Consider the following 21,571-nt stretch of genomic DNA (forward strand, 5'->3'; position numbering starts at 1 on the left):
TGATTACCCATAGGGGCTGTTTTGAAGTCGGAGTATTTTGCATCCTGTGCTCTACAGGTGATGAGGCGCTCTTTGACTCTTTCAACAAAACTTAAATTCAATTTACTAGCGCGTGAACAACCGCGGGGTGTAGACGAAAATAATCGGTGTCTTCGATATTCGGCGCTGCGGTGGGAGATCGGTCTTTTATCGTGAGTCTAGTTTTGCCGGCAAAAAACATATTTTCACAAATCTGAATTAATTAGTGATTAAATGAATTAAAAAGCAGCACAGCGCATAATAAAACTACTTAAGTAAAAACTGCACAATAAAATTTAACGTTTACAAGTTGGCATATCTGAAATTAATTTAAACACTGTTTCAGTCTAACTTGGTGAAAGCATTTCGAAATAGGATAAAATTTCGCAACGAGGAAGTCTCTAGACAAGCATGTTGACCGCACTGTTTTTGAAAGTACTCGTGGTGACCATGTATTTAGATTGATTCTGCTTTTTTAAGGATTCGATGTAGCTTATAATCTTTTTCTTGTGTTTATTGTTTGTCACTCCGATTGCTCCGATCATATCTTCTGTCAGCTCTATGAGATCGGAGGAGTCGAGAATGTTGTTGGTCAAGAAGAAGCTGAGGTACTGCTTTTCTAGCTTGAGAGATCTCAACATTTGTTCCGATGCAGGTACTTGGCTCTGACTTCTTTGAGTCATGTTCGCTAATGTCGAATACTGCTGCTGTGCTTGGTAGATCCTAAAACAAAATCAAATAAATTCTCAAGAACTCAAATGGCCCGCGCTTCGATAAAAATTAGTTATCCTCGAATAACTTTTTTTCGAGAAAATAGCTTAAATGAAAACTTGTAAAAAACTGCACGTGCAATCCATGTTTACTAATAAACCGAAACTATTGAAAAAAATCCGTCAATAAGTTGAAATTCTGACAATAGATCAATTTTGAGGAATAAATACTCACATTGAGTTAGTGAAGGGCTGGTTGATGAACAAAGGGTGGCGCACAATGTTATCCAAGGTCTCTCTGATCTGTCTGAAATTAGGTCGGCTGTTCTTGTCTGGATTCCAACAAGAAGACATCAGTTCCGAAATAGCTTCCGGACATCCTTCCGGAATCGACAGCATGAATGGAGTTTGGAAGTTTCCATCGACCTGAAAAAATTATCAATTCAAGTTTTGCTCATCATTTCTGTTTTCGAGCAGATATATGGTGATGAATTTATAGCTCGGATTAAATTAGATGCAAACATTATTGTTTTTAATCAGTCAAATGTTAAATCAAGTACATTTTCATTAAAAGTGAAGATTTATGACAACTCGTATTTTTTTATTTTAGAGAGTCTTTTTCGTTCAAACTGCGCATGAAGTGACCAACCAATTGTGTTCACAGTGAGATTAAAATCTGTTCGCAGCTTTCCATAGAGTGTTATGTGATGTTTACACCGCCGGGTCTTATTTTAGCTCAGTTGGAGGTGTCAACGAGCCATTCATACTCTTGTCAAGCTCAATTCACTTCTTTCAGCCGGGGACTATTCTCATAGCAGAAGGTGGCAAAAGGCAGAAAATTTCTAACCTATCGAAATTTTAAAACTGTCCAAAGCTGCCTGATTTTCACGCTTCCTTTTCTCAAGTTTCCATTACTGTATTATAATTGGCTGATAAGCATTTCTGTCTTTTGAACCTTCTGCCATGAGGATTTTCCACTTTTTTTTATTGTTTCAATTCAAAATTCATTTTCTTCTTGTGGTGTTTTTTTTATGTGCAAATTATACAAATCTTGTGCCTTCGCCTCATTTTGCAACCTTCTACAGAAAACATCACAAAATCTTGAATTTTTTTAAAGGCAAGTTATCTGATGCTATCAGAAAAAAAAATAAAAGTTGTAACTTGAAAGGTGGTTTTTCTAATAAAAATCAGCTGTGTTCAAAAATTTGTTCTCACTTTTAATGTACAAGGAATCGCTTTGAAAGTTGCGCACAGGGGATCAAAAATTAATTTTCTCCATTTTTCCAACTCCTTTTCATCTTACTTCCTTGATTCGAGAATGCGTGATTAGCAATCAAATTGTAACACATTTGCAAAATTAATCCAAGATCACATGGAAAAAAACCTAATCATCTCATCCCCAGGTGTCCGATAGAGAAAAAAAAGATCAAAGAAACTTACCAAAATTTGAGAAAAAAATTTATCAGAAGTTGATGAAAAAAATGAATATCAAATGCAATCAAAAATTAACAAAAAAAAAGTAAGAATCAAGCGAATCAAAAATAAGAGCTAAGAGAAAAAAAAAGAAGAAAAAAAAATGAAATTTTGTATTACTATTTTTTGGCAATATATTACTTTTTTTAATTCCAGCAGTACTGATTATTACAAAATAAAGCATGGAACTTACAAGTTCTGATGAGACCGATTTGGGATAAGCAAGGTGAGGTGAGCTTCCATTTGAAAAGACTTCCCAGATGACAGTGGCGAAACTGTAGACATCAGATGCGCTCCAGTATTTCTTGTAATTTACCACTTCAGGCGCGCTCCAGGGAACCAAGTACTTTGCGATCTAAAAGGAACAAACACCTCAATGAAACTCGAAAGAACAAAAGGTTGCTGCACCAAAGGAAAACATATCAAACATGCAACCAGAAACAAAAAATCACATAAAACTTTAATTGTCAGAAAAACATATTTTTGTTGATAAATTAAGCATTCCGTTTGTAGTTCTTTTTTTGTTTATTTGCAAGATAAGATAACAGAACGTCGCCGTTGACAGAATATGGACATAAAACAGTTTTTTACACTTCAAAACTGTGAAAAGAGCTGTAATCTTAAATCCGTTAAACGTCAACATTTATACAATAGTGTTGCTATAATAAGGGGAAGTTTTTTTTTATATATATATAAAAAATTATTTCACATCAAAAAGATAAGTTTTTCCAATTAAATGGAGGCAAATGATTGAATGATGTTATCTGATTTCCACATTTTAATTATTAACGACAATTTTTTCTATTATCAAGTCTGTCCATTATTATTTTCTGGCTTTCAATTATACTGGCATCTGTCAGTTTCTTTTTCTGTTTTCCAATTTTATAGACATTCAATGCTAACATGTAAATAGAATGATATATAACAAAGTAGTAATTTAACTAATTGTATTTGCATTCAAATCATCAGAATTACTGAATACCTTAGCTGTTGATCCAGTTGAATCTTCTAATTCCAAAGCTGTTCGCATGTCAAATCCTGCTATTTTGCAAATTCCCGACGAGTTGACGGCTATGTTTTCCGATATCAACACCTGAGAACAAGAAACCCGTTAAATATTGATGGAAACTACAAGCTATTAACTGTATCAATTTGCATAACATTATCATTTAACACTGATTGACGCTTGTAAAAGTGCTGGAGTTAATTTAGATTACATGCTCGTCATTTAAGTGGAAGGCCATAAAGCTGAATTCGATCAGTTAGAAGCCTCTTAAGTCATTCATTAGACACTTCAAATTCATTCATTTTCAGAAGCCTTTTTTTCAAGCTGGCTTTTCAGCCTCACGGTGTTGTTTTTGTGTTTTCGTTCTTGATAGATTGTTTTTACAGATACACCTTGTAAATACAAGTTTGAAACATTTTCAAAGACTCCTGCCATTTTTGACGGGAAAATTGGTATCAAACTGGTTGTTTTAGACCCATGTTTACTTTTGCAGAGCCACAAACCATTTTAAAACGCTAGCGAAGCGCCAATTCAGCAAAAACCTGCTGCTTAATGAAGATTAACTAGCACAATTGACAGCTAATTTTACATCAAGTTGCGTTTGAAATTCTTCAAAAATTAAGTTAATATTTGGATAATTTGTAGTCTCGCTAGTGACTTACGTAAATTTGCATTTGCAAATTTTCTAACAAAATTTTATTCGAAAAAAAGACAATTTTTTTAGACAAGTCTTTTAAAAATATGAGCAATAATGTTCCCACTATTTTAAACCCATTTATGACCCATTAATTTTCTGTTTTAATAAATTATACATTTGAGAACACCTCTCAGTCTTCCCTAGTTGTCATTGTTTATTAAAAAGTAATAAATTTTTCCTACTAAATAATTAATCAATGGGAGTTAACGCCGCAAATGAAATGAACTAGCTAGCTTACTATAATCTATTTGAACAGAAAAAAAACAAGTTCTAGTTTTGATCTTCAAAAACATATTTATGGTTTTCTTTGAAATTGGCTGCAAAGACAACAACAAGTATTTTTTTCCTTAATTGCAAAAAAGTCCCTAGAATTCTTTTAATCAAATTTTGCTAAAAACCGAGTGTCAAAACTAGTACCATAAATTTTGTTTAAACGATACTAATTAATGAAAAATTGAAACATTGTGAAACGTCTCTGAAGATTAGGACCGTTTTCTTACTTTATGACAGTAGCCCAAGTCCGACAGGTACTGCATGCCACAAGAGATTCCTCTCAAAAGGTGAACAAGTTGGATCGAACTCAACTTGTCGCAAGATTCTCGCACAAAACTCAACAGGTTTCCCTTGTGGGCAACCTCATAGCACATGTACGCTTCTGTGGGTCCTAAAATTAACAAAAAAAAATAAAAACCAAATATAGATTTGCAAACAGGAGTAGATGGTTCAAAACTAGAACAGGATTTCCCGATCAAAGTTTCTATTGCTCCGAGTTTTAAAAAATTTTGTCCCCTGTTCTTAAGATGCAGTTTTCTTTCGTATAACAAAATTTCTACAATTTTAATGACTACAATATTAATGCATATACAATCAACCAATTTTAACATTCTATATAGGATCATGAAATACCTGACTGGCTAGGCTTACTAGACTTGATGTGAAAGAATATTGGAATCAATCTTAATAATTCAATTGTTCAATCACTGGCTCTTTTGGCAGCATATCAACGTCTGTTCTTAAGACGGACTATTATAAAAAACATACTGATTGTAACATAAATTAATAGCTTAGCATGCAGTTGACCTTGTATGGCTACATGTAGTGCCATGATAAAACATCAAGTTATATATATAGTATCAATATATCAAGGTTACTCATTTGAAAACACAAATGTTCACACTTTCTTACCATAAGCGACGCCATACACCATGAGGACATTTGGGTCGTTGAATTGCGATGCTACTGCGGCTTCGGATGCGAAACTTCGCAAGTCTGTTGTGTTTGAAACCGACATTAGGTCGCACTTTTTAGTCACGAGTTCAATTCTCTGGTCATCTAAAGTATGCAGAATTGCACGGCCAAAATGTCCAGTCGGATATTGCTCTGAATTCTCAAGACCTAAACCAAATTTGTTTCCATATCGAATATGAATTTTAGAAACAATTCAAGGCATGTAATAAAAAATTTCCTAAACTTTAATAAATATTTGTAACTTGATACTGTTCAATCCTTATATAGAATAACTTAGGTCTTAAAAAGTGTATAAATTAGGTCTTAATAAAGTCGCTAAGCATCTAAGTCAGATTGAGTGACTCAAGGTATGCAACAAACCTGTACTAAGTTTTTGACTGTCGAATATTTCAAGTTGGTCTAATGGAATTTCTCGAGTGAACTCGTACAACACTTTTTCCGGATCTTCGCAGAACTTCGGATCTACAAAACTCTGACCGAAGGGTGACTTCATTCCTAAAACAAACAATGGGAAGTTAAAAAAACACAAAAATTAGCAATCAAGGTGGTGCAGATTCAAAGGCGAGCCGCGGAAGCCGCCCTTAAATAAACAGTTTTTTTTATTTATGGAAAATATTTAGGGGTAAAAACGGAACAGGGCTGTTCCGCATTTTACTTTTCATATTGTTTACACTTGAATAAATTTCCATTTTGCACCTGACCAGGTTCAGTGCCAAATTCTGGCAAAAAATGCAGCAAAAATACTGAAAATAAAGGGTTGAATGCTTAGGAACTTACACAAAAATGAAAAGTCACAGTGTGGTTTAAGAATATAATTTTATTTAGAAGAAAGAACTGGGAGAAAAAGTGGCGATAAAATTGTAATATTAACGCTTCAATACCCTTGGAAATTACTTTTTTATTTCGGCTCAGTGATAAAGTAACTTTGAAAGGAAGTCATTAATGTGAGGGCGAATCAGCGAATCGGTTTGATCATTAAAGAAGATTAACAGAAGGGAAAACAAATATTGTGCCCAAGATTCGAGTTGTAATAAAAATCATACTCAAGATTAGAGCAGCTGGTTGTTGAGCAAGTACAACAGATTTCAGGAGAGACCATGGTTGAATCTTCGATAGTTTGTATTTGAGATTTGTTAAAAATCCCTCTATGGCATCTAATACCGAATACGCACCCCTCCCCCTATAATGATCTCATCTACCGGTTTAACGATATTGAATCCTTTTGTAACAGAGGGATAATTAGCAGGATCCTTTCGTTCTTAGAATGGAAAATGTACCATAAGTAGATTCGGTCTGACTGTAGCAATTGGGAGAGACATCCAACAAGTGCATGCTCCGATGGCTACTGTTGTTCCACATGGCGCCCGAACTGTCGATGGGAGTTGAGCGACGATAGCAATAGACAGCTAACACTAGTATGACCAGCATCAGAAGAATGATGGCCATGATCATGGCTGCTGTTATCACCAAGTGCTTCGGACTCAACTCCAGATCCAACGAAGAGATCTCTCCTAACAATATCAGCGACTTGAGTTCAACTTTTTCAACAACCATTTTTTTCAGAAAAAGAATTTTATTTTTCAGAAAAAAAAATTAGTTCAGAGTTCAGTTAACATCTATACAAACTTGAGTATTTTGAAACAAAACCTTTCCAACTTTTTCGACAGTGTATTTATAGAGGAGGTAGTTCAGGCTACCATGCAGTAGTGCATCGACCCTCAGAGAACTCATGAGAAAGTGGAAACCGATCAAAAATAGATTTTGCACACTGTTTTTCTAGATAAACATTCTTATAAGTACTAGCTGGTTAAGAATAACGAATGAGAAGTAAATTGCCAGAAGGACATCATTTGCATAAAATAAAACAAATCACAATTTATCTGATCTGACCGCAATGTTTTTTATGTGAATTTTTTGTAGTGAAAATTTGAAGTGGTTTTTTTGATATGATTCAATTGCATAAATACTTGCTTTCACATCTTTGAAGTTTGATAAAAAACACTTTTGATGGAAACAGTTGATTTTACTAATAATATTTTACTGGATTTCAATTTGCGTCAACTTAAAACCTCGTTTCTGTAAAAAGCTTATTGTCTCGAAGAACTTCATTTCCAGGTTTTTTCTTGGTCCCAGTTTCTAAAAAAAATTTAATTCAGATGAAGCATCATCAATTTTAAGTCACCTTGTACATCGAAGTAGAGATCGTTAGAACATACATCGGGCTGTACCACCGAGCACACTTTGAACTTCCACGGGCCAGGAGCCACATCTGTAAAACAGGAAAACAAATCAACAATTATCCCGACACATTGGCTAAAAAATAACACAGCAAAATCATTCTAAAAACATCTCATTTTTATACAAAAATATTAAACAAAAAATTGTGACAAGCAACTTTATTTGGTCAGTTTCCTGAAATGCTACATTCGTTTTATGGGAAACAATTAAAGGCAATGTTTGCGTTTTCGTTCGAACAGCAATAGAAAATAGTTCATGCGCATAACCTAATATGAACCGAGTTTGCTTTTGGGTGAAATTGAATGCAAAAAACGACGCACTGCGCCATAGTTGCCCTCCACTGACTTTGCTCACATCAATAAATCACCATTCAGAAAATCTTCCCAAATTTACGACTGACTAGCGCAATAATTTTTGAGTGATTAATTGCTCTCTTTGGCAGAGTTCTTCGCAAGATATGGAGCCCATTTGGTCATATATTTCAGACCAGTCAGTCTCTTACTAGAGATCCAACCCAACATTCCCACCCGCATCAATGTCATACAGCCGATAAATTATGGACAAATTATGCAAAGGATGATGGACAACCAATAATCCTCCAGCCTATTTGCATAAGTTTGCCTCAATAGAGGAATTAACTGTGATCACGGAAAAAGAATAACAAAAAGGTGATTTTTTTCCAAGCTACTTTTTTTCAGAAAATCGACGGAAGGAGATATCAAATATTCATGCATATCCATTACACCCGGTATTAAATGTGAGATAAATTTAGTACAGATGCTTTTAGGGACTCCAGTTGAAGGACTTAGCCCAACCAGGATACATTTTTAAGGTTGTGTGCGGGAAGAAAATATTTATGTAGTGTAGTGTGAATAGAGGAGTTTATCAATAAAAATCGGCCCAAATGACTCCCACTTTGCGTGCAAATCAATCCCATGTGACACTTTCATGCTAATTAGTCTCACAGCTTCCTTAAAAGCTTTCCATTCAGTCACCAAAAATCACCTCTTAATCTCATTACGACTGATTTGTCTAATAGATTTATATTTTTCCCTTCTGCTGCAAACAAATGTAGCATTAATAGATTTTATTTTCTCTCTATTTTTTGTTAATTTCAAGATTTTCTGTTTAATTTTCCATGCATTAGCCCTGCTGGCACCGCGCCCCTTTTCTATTTGTTTGCTGGGTCTCTATCAAAAACGAAAACAAAAGCTGGGAGTGAAAAATATGAAGAGAGGGCGGATTAGGGGCGACACGCCTTGAAACATATATAGTACCCCAGTGTAATAGGCAGGCATTAGGCAGTCCACCACAATTGACGCCCCGAGGGAAGGCTGAGAATGGACTCGGACAAAAGACCAAATTAATTGGGCCTTCTGATACAATCAATTGAATAGTATCTACGAAATTAATTAGTTGTCAAAACAAACGGTCAAAATAAATCCCTCTCTGAGATAGCTAACAAAAACTGCATGTACAAAATTGACCTACAGGAAATGCCCGAGGAATCTATCTCAAAAACTAAACCAAAAGTTCCCCTCAAACCCTAGTTTGCCTCAAATACTTTAAGGTTTTCTGTTTCCATTAATTTAACTTTCAACTGGACACGTTTACAGCGTGTTTAGTTTCAAAACACGCAATGAAAAAAATAACAGCGGGATTCGGACGTAGGATCTATGGTTTGAAAAGTTCAACTCACGTCGCATAGTGTACTGTGGGATTTGGACTTCCTGTTCAGACTGGTGTTCGTTGTTAAACATAGAGATGACCTTGAACCCTCCCTGCATTGAGACTGGCTCGGAAGCCCACGTGAGATATATTGAGTTATCTTGTTCAGATTTCACGTCCAAATTGGTTATTTTGGCTGAAAAAAAAAATGATAAAATGATAGAAGTCATCTTGAGAATTTTATTATAAATATCGAAACAATTCAAATTGATTAAAATACAAGAATGTTTCAGCTGACAAGTCAAATTTTACCATACATAGCAGTCGTGGATAATTATCTTTTTAAATGGATTTAACATGAAAAACTTTATTAACTGCGATTTTGACCCAGCATGATATGATTTGGATAGCTGTCATCAACTTTCATAGCCTTGTTTTTTTTACTATACTTCATGTACTATACTAATATTTAGCTTTGAATAATTCTGCGTCATAGTATTGCTTATATAAAGAAAAATGTCGGGAAGATTTCTCAGATTAATTCCGACCGTCGGAAATGACTATTCATTCACATGAAGAATTACCCGAAAGCAATGCTGATAACATTGACTTTTAAATGAATTTGTTGATGATTGAGTTCAGTTTGGCCTTTAACTTAGAGGAGCTCACAAGATGTATATAGTTGGGTATCATAAGCAGGGGGAGGGAAAGGGGTTTGGGGTAAGATTATAAGAGTGGAAATTATGCAACTGAGGATGATTGATTTGCTCATCAATCAATCATTTTAATCAGGCGGGTCTAGTTGCGCCCCAATGCTGCGGCTCAAATTGAGTGACATTTACAAATATTAGACTAACTCCTTCCTCAATCACAAACGCACAGTATTGTTTTCCCATTTTTGGGTAAACTAATCAAGGTGCAGCTGAGATTCGCTAGATATTTGAAGGGAAAATTAGCCCAACGAGATGGTAACTTATACACTTTCAGTCACTTTTATTACCAAAAAAATTGCCCACCCGGTATGCTAGAAGTAAGAGCGTGAGTTTCACTATACTGTTTAAAGAGCAGAGTACATTCTAATTGTAGCTTAGGTCACTATAAAAGTTCCAACCCTGCAAAATTTAACAGAAACGTATGAAGGAAAAGCAAAAAAAAAGGTAAAGACAAGAGTACAGAGTTCAGACATTGCAAATAGAGTTGACAAAAGTCTCCTGGGGCTTAATTTGAGTTGCGAAGTCATAATATCCTGTGAAATCAAACAAGTAAAAATAAACCTTACGGCAGGTAAAATATAATGCGATTTTGCCACATGGACTGAAAATTCACAATAAAGAGTTCGAATTTTCAGTGTTGATCCAGCAACGAGTTTGTTGTCACGGGAATAAACCTCTTCCTCTTTTTATTAGAAATACATCAAAATTGCTGTTCTTAAAAAATGTCATGTGTCCCTGAAGAGTTGTAAAAAAAACAAACGTAACAACGCCGTATTAAAAATTGAAATCCGGGATAGTTTTTTTTAATCAAAATTATATCTTAAGAATTCTCACAACAAGGATAAAATTCTAGATGGAATTTATTTTTTCAGGGCTTTGTTTAAAATAATATCATTCTAGAATTACATCCATTTTGTAAGGCCAAAAAGGTCTTTTTGCTATTGTTTGTGTTTTTGTTTACTATTTACAAAAAATAGCAGCCTGATTCATCTTGACAAAAGGATATTGAAATTTTACACGATTGTGTAAAAAATAAATATCTCCGCCCTTTTAAATATTGTTTGTGCTATATCTGGGGCTTAGAATTTAGGGGCGGCTTAAAGACTACGTATAAGGATCTTTTCTAGATTCGGAGCAAGTCTTTCTGAAGAGGATTCAAGATTGTTTGTAGACTTCGCTCTAGACAAAAGGGTCAAAAATCAGAGCTTTCAAAAAGGAAAATTTTGCTGAGAGGAAATTAAATTAAATGCCACTTAAGACCTTCGTATCCAATTTAGCACAAGAAAGCTGATTCAGTAGAAATGAAAAACACCTCCTTTAGAAACAAAAAACAGGACAACAAGCTTGTAAAATAGCAATTATGGCAAAAAGGAAAGCCTCCATTTCAATGATTTGCAATTAGCTCAAGGTGGACCTATCTCAACATTGGTTTCCTGCTTTTGTACAGTAAAGTGGCAACGGAAATTACGACTCAAATCAAGAGGGTCTAAATCAGAATCAAAAAGATGTTTTCTAGTTCTAGGGTCTAATTTTTCCAGCTGCCTGGCTTAATTCTTCAGAGACTGCACCGTTCGAGATGTTTGCAGCATTGTTTTTGAGATAATGTCAATTAAATCTTCACTACCATAAATAAAATAAGCTGTAAAAGCCAAAATCAGTAAAAATACGAAGAAACAACAAAAACCAAGACAATAATGCAGTGTTTGCTTTTTAATATGACGATGACAATGGGAAAAAGAGCTAACTCGAGAAAACAAAGTTTCCGAAAACTGACCTCTACTTTGGGTTTTGAACTCGACTGTTGCGTATTGTGCGCTGTCTGGGTTGAACATAGTCAGTGTATTCTCTGTGTATATTCTGACCACGTATCGGGTGAATTCCTGAAGACCTGAAAAAAATAGGATAATGTCAATCTTTTACTTTTTAATGTTCGGGAATGTATAGAGTATTGTGTAGGAAAAAATAGCTATTTGTGCTTCAAAGTTTTAGTCGCCGCCTAATGTTTTGTTCCATTTTTTCAAATCGTTTTTTTTTTCAATTGAGGGACTCATAGAAATTGATAGAAATTATCAAAGAACACTATAAAGAATGCTTATATGGACAGTTTCTTTGATTTTTGCAGTGTTATTATCCCCTCTGCTTACCTGTTAGTTGTACTTTTGGGTTGTACAGTTCCTCTGGGACGTGGACTGAAGAGGCACAGTTTTCACACTGGATCCTGTACCAGAACTTCCTGCCAGAGTACCACGAGTCCATGATTGGGTCATTCCAGTTTATGGTCACAAATGTATTCTGCACTATGGCTATCGGGCCCCTAGAAGTTATACCAAAACTAAATTACGTTTTTTTTCAAAATTTTTCCAGTTTACTAAATGCGAAACCCTTCAGTGAATATGTAAAATATGGGGAAATCCTTCTTACGGGAAAGCCGGGGAAAACTTTCTAAATATACGATAAAAACGTATTTTCTTCATATAAAGGTCATTCAATTTAAGTCCTAAAAAATAAGATGACATGAGCGGGATTCAACTCTAGATGTATACGTACTCTGGTGGTGGGGGAGGTTGCTGGCATGCTAGGTCATGGAAATCAGATGGAGGAGGGAAGAACCCGTGATTGCAGATACACTTCGTTGACCCCGACATCAAATCCGGAGAACTGTTCAAAGGACACCTTGTACATGCGCCAGAAGATCTGTCCGACTTGTACGTGTGAGGCCCACAAGCTAAAAAATATAGTAATTAATGTATAAAAAAATTAGCATTCTTGAATACGTCAATTAAATGACTTCTGAATGGCCGCGTCTTAATTGCTGCTTCTGAGCAGAAGTTGTTGTGAAATTTCATTACGCATCCTCACCCCGTTTAGCTTGAATTTCACGTGATTGGCATGTTTGAAAGGGCTTCAATTTTCAACTGACACAATTTTGCACAACAATTTAGCATCCAGAGTAGAATATTTAATCATCCGTGATACCATTTTTGGCACAAAAGACTGGAAAAGCCCGGAGGAGCAATCAGGCCCATCACCTGGTGCGCTAGCAGCCAAGACAACGTATTCAATTTTGATCCCAAGTTGCCGCGGGTCAATTTTCAAACGAAAATCATCACCTGAGATTATTTACACAGTGGGCAAATTTCCGATTCTTTGATGTCTCAGAAGCAGAGCGCAAATTGTAACTTCATATCGGAAATTTGTTCAAGTTTAAATTTGAATGAATTTGTGAATTTTCTCTATTCATAAACATTCGTTCAGACAAACGGATGAAAAAAAGTATGTTCAATTATTTTATTTCCGAAGACGAAAAAAGTTACCATATGGTCAAAAAATGACTTATTTTGTGACGCAATTTTAAAACTTTGATTACTCTCATTTATCTCAGCTTTAGCTCCGGAGAAAAAAAAAGATCAACTTAATGGGCCGGCAAATTTTCTTTAAAAACAATTATCCACTTTTCTGACATATGGGACCTATACAATTCGACCGAAATTTTTTTATTCGCTTACTTGAGATTTTTAGCTTCAATAATTTGGAATGAGTTTTTTACGGTTGACCTAGCAGCTTACTTTGAAAACAAAAACCTGTTATTTTCTAATTTTTCATAACTAGTAATCATCACAAAGTGAGTCGATGCCCAAGGGAATTGTTTTAATATTAAGGAATTTTTAAATTAGGAAATGATCATTTTCTCAATTTCCTGGGGGATGATTGTTCACATATGTGACACAATATACTCGATCCCTTGTTGTGCTATTATGAATACCCAATGCTCCCTGCCTTGCAAAAAATGAAAGGGAAATTTTCTGGGCATATAATAACACCTTAACCTGTTTTTCATTCATTTCATTAACTAGCTATTAGTTTATATGAACTAACAAAACTGGAACTCTGCTATTGTTTAGAAAATATTGCTTGCCCGCCCCTTTGTAGGCCGCCTTAGAAGGAATTTATCCTAATTGGGCGTTCTGAAAACAAATTAAGGTAAACTTGAAAACATCGATTTTTTTGTTTTATCGGCACTGGAGCGGTAATGAGGGCAAAACAAACATGGACAATGTTTAAAGTCAATTTGAGGTCCCGACAAAAAGGTGTTTTGGATTAAAACACAAGTTAATTCAGCCAAATCTTAAAACAACCGAACACTGAACCACAACCACTGAAAGCCGAAACTTCTATAAACATATAAAATACGCTATACTTGGATTCGGTAATTTGAGTTTTCGACAATTTGGTTTATTATTTACAATTCTGACTGTACAATTTGGGAACCCAATCAAAACCTGTCGGGAAAAGTGGTTCACGTGTCTAAACAAGGGACAGAAATCGATATGTTATCACTGTCGTTGTGTAAAAATAGGCCGCAACAGGCATTTGTGTAATCAACATCTAGAAGAACTCACGCTATGGCCTCCCGTGGCTCAAGTGATTCACTCTGTTTGACTGGCAACTCTCCCCTCAAACTTATCGACCGTTTTTAACACAAAAACAAACAATTTGCCAAAAAAAATTATAAAAAATGAATAGGTAATCAAATGCACAAACAGGAAAACAATTTCAGAAAACCTGAGGCTCAGTTTATCTTAGCAAAAACAAACAAATTGACATTTTCTCTTATCAAAAACAAACAAGTTGACAATAGTAGAAAAAAAAAGAAATTATTAAGTAATCAAAAGCACAAACAGGGAAACCTTTTCAGAAAACCTGAGGCTCAATTTCTCTGTTTTTGTTAGTCGGATAACTTCTCTAGGTAACTGTTCCACTTTTCGACAAAGATAACTATCTTTTTTTTTATTTAAATTCTTGTTTTTTCTTTTTTAGTGTTAATACTAACGAGTGCAATCTATTCGATCTTCGTTCGTGCTCTCGTAGCCAGCCTCACATTGACATTTGTCCTGAGACGACTTCATATGGTCCCATCCTCCCGCATTGTTACACAGTGCTTTCGGTTGTCTATCGGGTTGCGAGCTGGCGCCTTGCTGACACGAGCCGAACACTGGACTCGACGAACCACCACTTGTAGTTCGTGGGTAGAGCGTGAAATCTTTGACGACTTGAGGGCAGAAATAGTAGAACACTTTAATACTGTGAATAACAGTGCAGGATCCGTGGTCTGTAAATGCCAAGTAGATTCCCCCGTCGGAAACAGTCCGACCTAGCTGAAAATTATTCTCGGCAATCCTTTCCAGGTCAATTTCGGCTTCGTATAAAAACGCGTCATCTTGACTCGACTCTTCGAGCTTTGTCTCGGTGAAAAATAGGTCTCCGAGATGTTGATCAAGGGGTTTGTATGCCGCTTTGTCGTCGGGCGAGGCGTTACTTCGATGCAAATACGACAGTTTGATTTTGTTATCACATTTTTTTGAAGATTTTTCCTCGGCTAGAGAGCAATCTTCTTGGTTGTACCTGAAAAACTCTCGCACTTGCTTACTGACAAAAAACGCTCTTTAGAACGCGCAATTTTTTCTTTCGAAATAAGGCAAAAAAATTTCGCTCAAAATTCTTTTCAATCTAGCATAAGATTGAAATTCTGGGAAAATTATCTATATTTATATTTTTTGCAATACGGATGAACTTTCTAGAATAAGAATGTTCTGGTACAATCAGATTAGAGTAGTATAGTGAATGCTGACCATATTCTGATCTTGAGTATTTTGGCGTCATCCAGTGCGATGTAGGGAGTGCGGAGCCAGTTCTCCGCCCCCTCCACTTCAGTGTCGCACACAGCATACCCATTCTTTCTCGTGCCACCCGACTGCCACTGGAAAACAATTCAAAAACAACGTCACCATAAGTTTTTAAAAAATATTGAAATGATTGAGTGTTTGCTTAAATTTAAGAACTCAAATTAATGAACTTATCATTCATCACCATCTCACTATAAAACCTTTTAAAGTTATTTAGCCGCAATACCGTTCAAACATCATAGAAGCTTTCTGAATTTGTTTTTTTTTGTTTTCTTTGCTAAACACTGTTTCGTGTTTGCGAGGGCCGACGTTCACCTGATGCTTGTAAACACTTTTGAATCATGATACTCGCAGCAGGAGGTTTTTGATTTAATTCAGTCGGGCTAGCCTCAATAGGTTAGCAAATTAATGTCCATGTCACGCCCAGAGACTAAAGAGCCCAATTAACCCATTAGTTATTCAAACACAATCAATGGGGGTACTAAGCCTCTTGAAACTGTTTTGCACTTGCACTTGTTTGCTTAGCTTTTAACTTGTTCTCGTTAACTAATTTGCTGTTTATTTAGTGATCGATCAATTAATTACTTTCTGCAAATTACTTATTTGTTAACTATGTGAACATGAAAAAATACCTTGAAAAGATTTGAAAACATTGATTTCAAATCTTATCATCCAAAAAGAAGGCATTTCAAAATTTTTAACTGGCCACAAAAAAATTTCAAAATGATTCTCCTTGTCCATTTCAGGAGTAGAAAAACGCAAATTACGCTTGAATTATTCTTTTACAATTTTTTAAAAAAGAAACTGAGGTTTAAAAGCGGCAAAAAATTGTTTCAAGAATAATCAGTTAACTTAACTCAAAGCTCGATTGGTTAGGCGTGGGTAATTTCAACTTTTTCAAAGTATATCGCACTAAAGATTGAAAAGGTACGAAACTTGTGCTAAAACACAAATCCATCGGTTAATTACAGCACTACTCGTAGTTACATGAAGATTCGCTCTTTTAAGTCACTTGTGAATTAATACTTAACGAGAAAAGCCAGAGACTGACTTGGTCAAACAACTCGAGTGGCTTTGTGGCAAAAATTAAGCCATTAAAAGTTACAATCAATCTCAGCGACAGTCCAAAATCTAACAAAGAAAACAACATCGCGAAAATTATATGTACCTTTCGGTACAAGCACATCAAATTTTACGCCAAATCTTCTACCAAATCTACTTTCAGGCGCACAAATTGACCAAACTTCTGAAAAATTTAAACAAAAAGACACCATAAAACATGGTCGAGTTGAAAATTATGAATGAATGAATGAGTTTTAAAACCTGTTTACACAAATATAATAGAATTTTTATTATTCTCCCTGAAGGCAGAAACCGAGTTTTTTTTCATTGAGGAGAGCTTTTCTGAATTATTGGCTAAATTTCAGCAACTGAGCAAATATGGAAAAACAAACTGCGAATTGTATTAAAATAGTTTCAACAGAATTCTTAAACAGGCGACCATTACTGCGGCTCTCTTTGAAGTAGTCAAAGTTCGTTTCAGCTCAAACATTAAAATTCACCATGGAAAAACGAAAATTCGTTTTGTGGTAATTAAGAAAAAAATGTCTTGCTTTTATTATATCCGATCTTTATTCTAAATTTGGTGGTTTTTTGTAGTCACGGCATATGACACCATGCCAAAATATCCCAGGACAAAATATTTGCCTTACACCCTCAACTTACACCATGTTTGGTTTTTCCAGTTGTTCCTACGGCAACGAAGTCAGACCACACTTGACTGGCCGCCTCGTCAGACGGGCTATCTTGACTGGATCGGTCTAGTAGCACCTCTAAAACAGGGGAAAAACAAATACAAACGAACTAAACATCGCTTTAATAAAATTAAATTAGAGAAAATCAAATTTTTATTAAAGGCGTGTTTTCATATTACTTGAGTCTTGTAATTGATATCTTGTTTTTAATCGTCCGTTCCCTTTGAAAAGCTGAACATTTATCTGATAAGCTGGATTTTTTATAACAACTGTTCTTGTTGTATTTTGCGTTTTTTGTCTGTTTTAGTAGTAGATATTTGATTCAAAGGTGAAGAATTATCCAAGCATTTAATGGTCATTAGAGGTTGATTAAATAGAATTGATTCTGTTTTGTTCTGAGGCCACTTTGCACCTGGTCAAAATAGCCCAGGTAGCCGCTATTAGTCTGCACGATGAATGCATTTCAATGTGAACAAATGATTTAATCATCATAAAACAAGATGAACAAAACCGATCATTTAACTGTCCTGTGCGATGCATTCTGCTCAACTAGCGGGGCGGAAAACCACCTTTTTCGAAATCAGGGAGAAACGCAGTGACAATTTGAAACCGTCCTGTCCTGTATTGATGATGATGACAAAAATACGAGAAGAAAAAGACTTCCATTGAGTTACAGCCCACTTTTACGCATGCATAGATTTTTTTAAATGTGCTAACAATGCAAAAACTAGAACAAATTGGCAAAAATACAGCTAATTTACGGATATTTTTGAATGATTTTTCTGTTTTTCATTTTTTCTGATTTTGTATAACGAGCTGTATTGACACACATCTTTTGTCAATTGTATTCCCAAAATTATTTGACTAATTTCACTGATAATAGTTAGCGCTAGCCATGGAAATGGATCAGCTTGAGATGATAGGTAAAAAAAAAACTACCCGGTTTTTAAAAGTTCTTTTCAATGCTAGAACTTCTCATTAAAACGAGATGTGAACATCGGAAAAATCTAAAACAAATTTGAAACTCTGAAAGCAATAATTTTAAGTGCGTCAAAGAACAAATTTTGTCAATTGAGTTTGAATGTTGAAAACTGGGCAAATATTCTCAAAATCTGCATAAGACTTTCCATGTACGCTTTATTGCTTTGTAGCACCATCCGAGCCCTTCAGTAGTTTTCATGACAAAAACTGAAGATATAATTTTTTTTGGAAAATTTTTGTGTTTTGAATCTCCAGATGGAAATATCTGTGAAGCAGAAAATGAATTGAAGACTTGAAATTAATTTTCAAGTTTTGAAAATTGTAATCAATTTTGTTTTTCAGAATCAGGAGACTAGACCTCCTGAACAAAATCGCCAGCATCTGGATTTTTTCATCGCTGTGATTTCAAACAAAATGACAACAGAGCAAGTACAGGACATCAGGAAACTTTACACCTTGGGCGATACTTTCTTGCTCCCCTATTTGAAATTGAGGGGCATCAAAGACCAGTTATGTCGTAATATGTCATAAATGTCTCGCAGCATGTCCGTTCTATTTGCCAACCCAATTCTCTGATGTTGAAAATATTTGGACTTGTAGTAGGGGTTGAACAGTTAAGAGGGCCTACAATTAGCAGCAAGCTTCTCTATTTTTAGCAAGCAGGGAAATTCATCTGAAATCTTATTTGAGAGCATTGAAAACTTGTTCCAGTTAATATCAATGCGTTGTGATACAATTGAAATTTCTAATACTGCTACACGCGTACGGTAATGGGACGCATCTTTGACATAATCTCCCTTTTTCGAAGAATCAAGCTATCATATTTGCATTTGTTTTAAGTTTACAGTAAAAAAGACACCAAAAATATTTTAAAAATGACCAAAATCACCTAAGAGAAGACTTTTTAATCAAAAGCATTCATAAATCAGCTTTATTAGTAATATATACTTTTTTAGAAGTTTGTATGGCGTGGCGGTTTTTCTGTAAGAGGGTTGAGCAGGCGGAATCCATTTGTCTGTCACAAAGACCATTCAAACGGAGAAGGGAGAAGCCAAAAGCGTGTTAATAATTTGAAATTGAAGCTATCGTGCATGTAAAATCATTCCGTGAAATTAAAATTTTCGGATTATCAATTTTCTCATAGTTTTTTTTTGCATTTTTGAAAATAATGTCTCATGTTTTGCATTAAACAGATTACGTTTTGTTGCCTAAAATATCTCGAATCTGTTGAACGAGATTTGTCTCATATTAAGCTTCGCTTTAAATACACGGATTCCCAGATTTATTAATTTTTCATCTTCCATTTCAATTTTTCGCTGGACTGAAATATACTGAAATGGAAACTGTTTCTGTATATTTAAAAAACGTTGAGCTTTTCAAGAAACCAAATAAAGGAGATGTTTCACAAAATTATATCAATATTATTGATTTGACATTTAAGTTTCTTACCTTTGTCGCTATGAACGATTCTCCAAAAACTGACCAGATACAAGCAAATGAAGACTATGGAAACTCGTTCGAAACCCATTTTGAACTTGAGATCAATCGAATAAGAGCCGGTACAGAAAACGATCCCGGAGTTAATAGCGGTGAAAAGAAATAAAAAATGTGAAAGTTGTGGCGCTTTTCGTTGACAGGCAATAAATTTTCAGTCTGCAGTTAGCTTAAAGTATCGAGAGACTCGTGAATATTGTCGAGTATTTTCTTCAAGATTGAAAAATGACAAAAATGTACAAATTTATTAACCGTCGATTTAATTCAGATCTGCAGACTTAAAAAAATTCTGTTGTTGAAAATCGTATCAAAGAAAAATATTCAGCTCTCTTTTCATTGGCTAAAATAGTTAAATACTTTTTGTGCTGAAGAAATGCACCGTATATTTTGTAAGCTCTGATTGATTATACTACTGTGAAAGTAAATAGGCGGCTACTTATTGGACTATTGATTCGCACCTTGATCATCGCCAATATCAGGGCTCTTTCCATTGTAGACCCCCACCCCCACCCTCAGCGACAGAAAATCATTTCAGCCGCGAGCGGCGAGTTTTGTATTTATTTTTGGAATCAGATTAAAATGGGAAAAAGACAAAATACAATATCAACTGTATCAAATATAAGATCAAAAAGACAAAATACAAGATCAATCATCCCCCGCCCAGATGACTTAAGAGAGACTTTTTTTGTTTAATATAAATTTTGGAAAAAACAACCCCCCTCATTTCTGTTTTCTAAATTTTTCCAGTCTCCAAAACTGCTCAAAATTTTGCACAGTTTTTTTTGCTCATAATTTTGCCTTGAGCCCAAAAGTTTAACATATGGTCTTTCTGGACTTTCAGCAGAGCTCGAAAAATTTGAAATTGTTGCCCCTCGGCAAAGTAGACAACCAACCGCACACCACTGAAAGAGAACTATCTGCTATCAATAAAATGCTGAGCCTGTCTACACCAAGACTTAAAGCGAACGCTTTTTCAAGTAAATGGAAACTAATTTGAAAACTTTTAATATGTATTGGATTGCCAGAACAGCAATTGGATTGCCAGAACACCAAAAGAATCAATTGGGCGCTGCGCAGGTAGGGGTGGTGAAATGATAACGTCTCCGCCTCTCAAGCGAAAGGTCGGATGTTCGATGCCCACCACGATCCGGGCTCGTTGCTTGAGAGTGAGGCAAGATTACCCAGCCCAGACAAAAAAACTAAAAAACTTGCATGCAGTTCTTAAACAGCGGCACATCAGCTGTTCGCGGTGATGAGCTGTACAGCTCGTATGTTGGTCCTTTCCCTAGTGGATAAATGGTCTTGAAAACAAGTAACACAGAACATTCCTTAGCACGGTAGCAAAGAACAAATATAAAATGAGTCTTTTTCTGAAGATATGGCTTCTAGGTAGAATTTGAGTTTGAGAAATGTCTTTTGATAAAAAAAAATATTGACTCAACAACGTTTTTGACCAACAACGTTTTTGACTCGGAAAAGACCGAAAAAAGATAAAATCTTAAATCAACTGTAGAACCGTCCCGTTCAAATTTCTAGATTTATAATTTAAAAAAAAACCAACCCCGTTCTATTCTGGTCATCTGGGTTTTCTAAAGGGTCTCTAAGTTGGGATTTTTTAACACATAAAATATGGCTTTTCTACATGTGGTTTTTCTAATGTTTCGTCAGAGCTCAAAAAAGCCAAAATTGCTTAACTAATATTAAATATACAACAACCTATCACCACTGAACCAGAATTATCTGGTGTTCCTTAATTTTTGAACCATACCATAATACGTCTACAGCGCGCGCATTTTTAAGCGGAGTTGAAAATAACGGATTTAAGAACTGTTAGAATATAAAATCTCAGTTTGATCACAAAATACGGCAATACCGTTAAATAGTGCA

At 35.2% G+C, this 21,571-nt stretch overlaps 1 protein-coding gene across 1 annotated transcript; it reads right to left on the reverse strand.

The window, feature by feature from the left end:
• Window positions 1–252: 252 nt before the first annotated feature.
• Window positions 253–20,014, reverse strand: LOC134849056 (ephrin type-A receptor 5-like). Its single transcript, XM_063866480.1, has 17 exons — window positions 19,640–20,014; window positions 17,181–17,287; window positions 15,402–15,529; window positions 14,603–15,174; window positions 12,319–12,496; window positions 11,916–12,085; window positions 11,546–11,659; window positions 9,090–9,254; window positions 7,335–7,421; window positions 6,430–6,663; window positions 5,513–5,647; window positions 5,090–5,299; window positions 4,405–4,568; window positions 3,184–3,294; window positions 2,395–2,556; window positions 964–1,154; window positions 253–741 (listed from the first exon to the last, which is right to left on the reverse strand). Exons 1-17 carry the CDS (start codon window positions 19,716–19,718, stop codon window positions 420–422), a joined length of 3,129 nt encoding a protein of 1,042 aa, XP_063722550.1. The 5' UTR covers window positions 19,719–20,014; the 3' UTR covers window positions 253–419.
• Window positions 20,015–21,571: the final 1,557 nt, after the last annotated feature.

This window comes from Symsagittifera roscoffensis, chromosome 1 (assembly GCF_963678635.1).
Source record: "Symsagittifera roscoffensis chromosome 1, txSymRosc1.1, whole genome shotgun sequence".
Taxonomy (NCBI): domain Eukaryota; kingdom Metazoa; phylum Xenacoelomorpha; order Acoela; family Convolutidae; genus Symsagittifera; species Symsagittifera roscoffensis.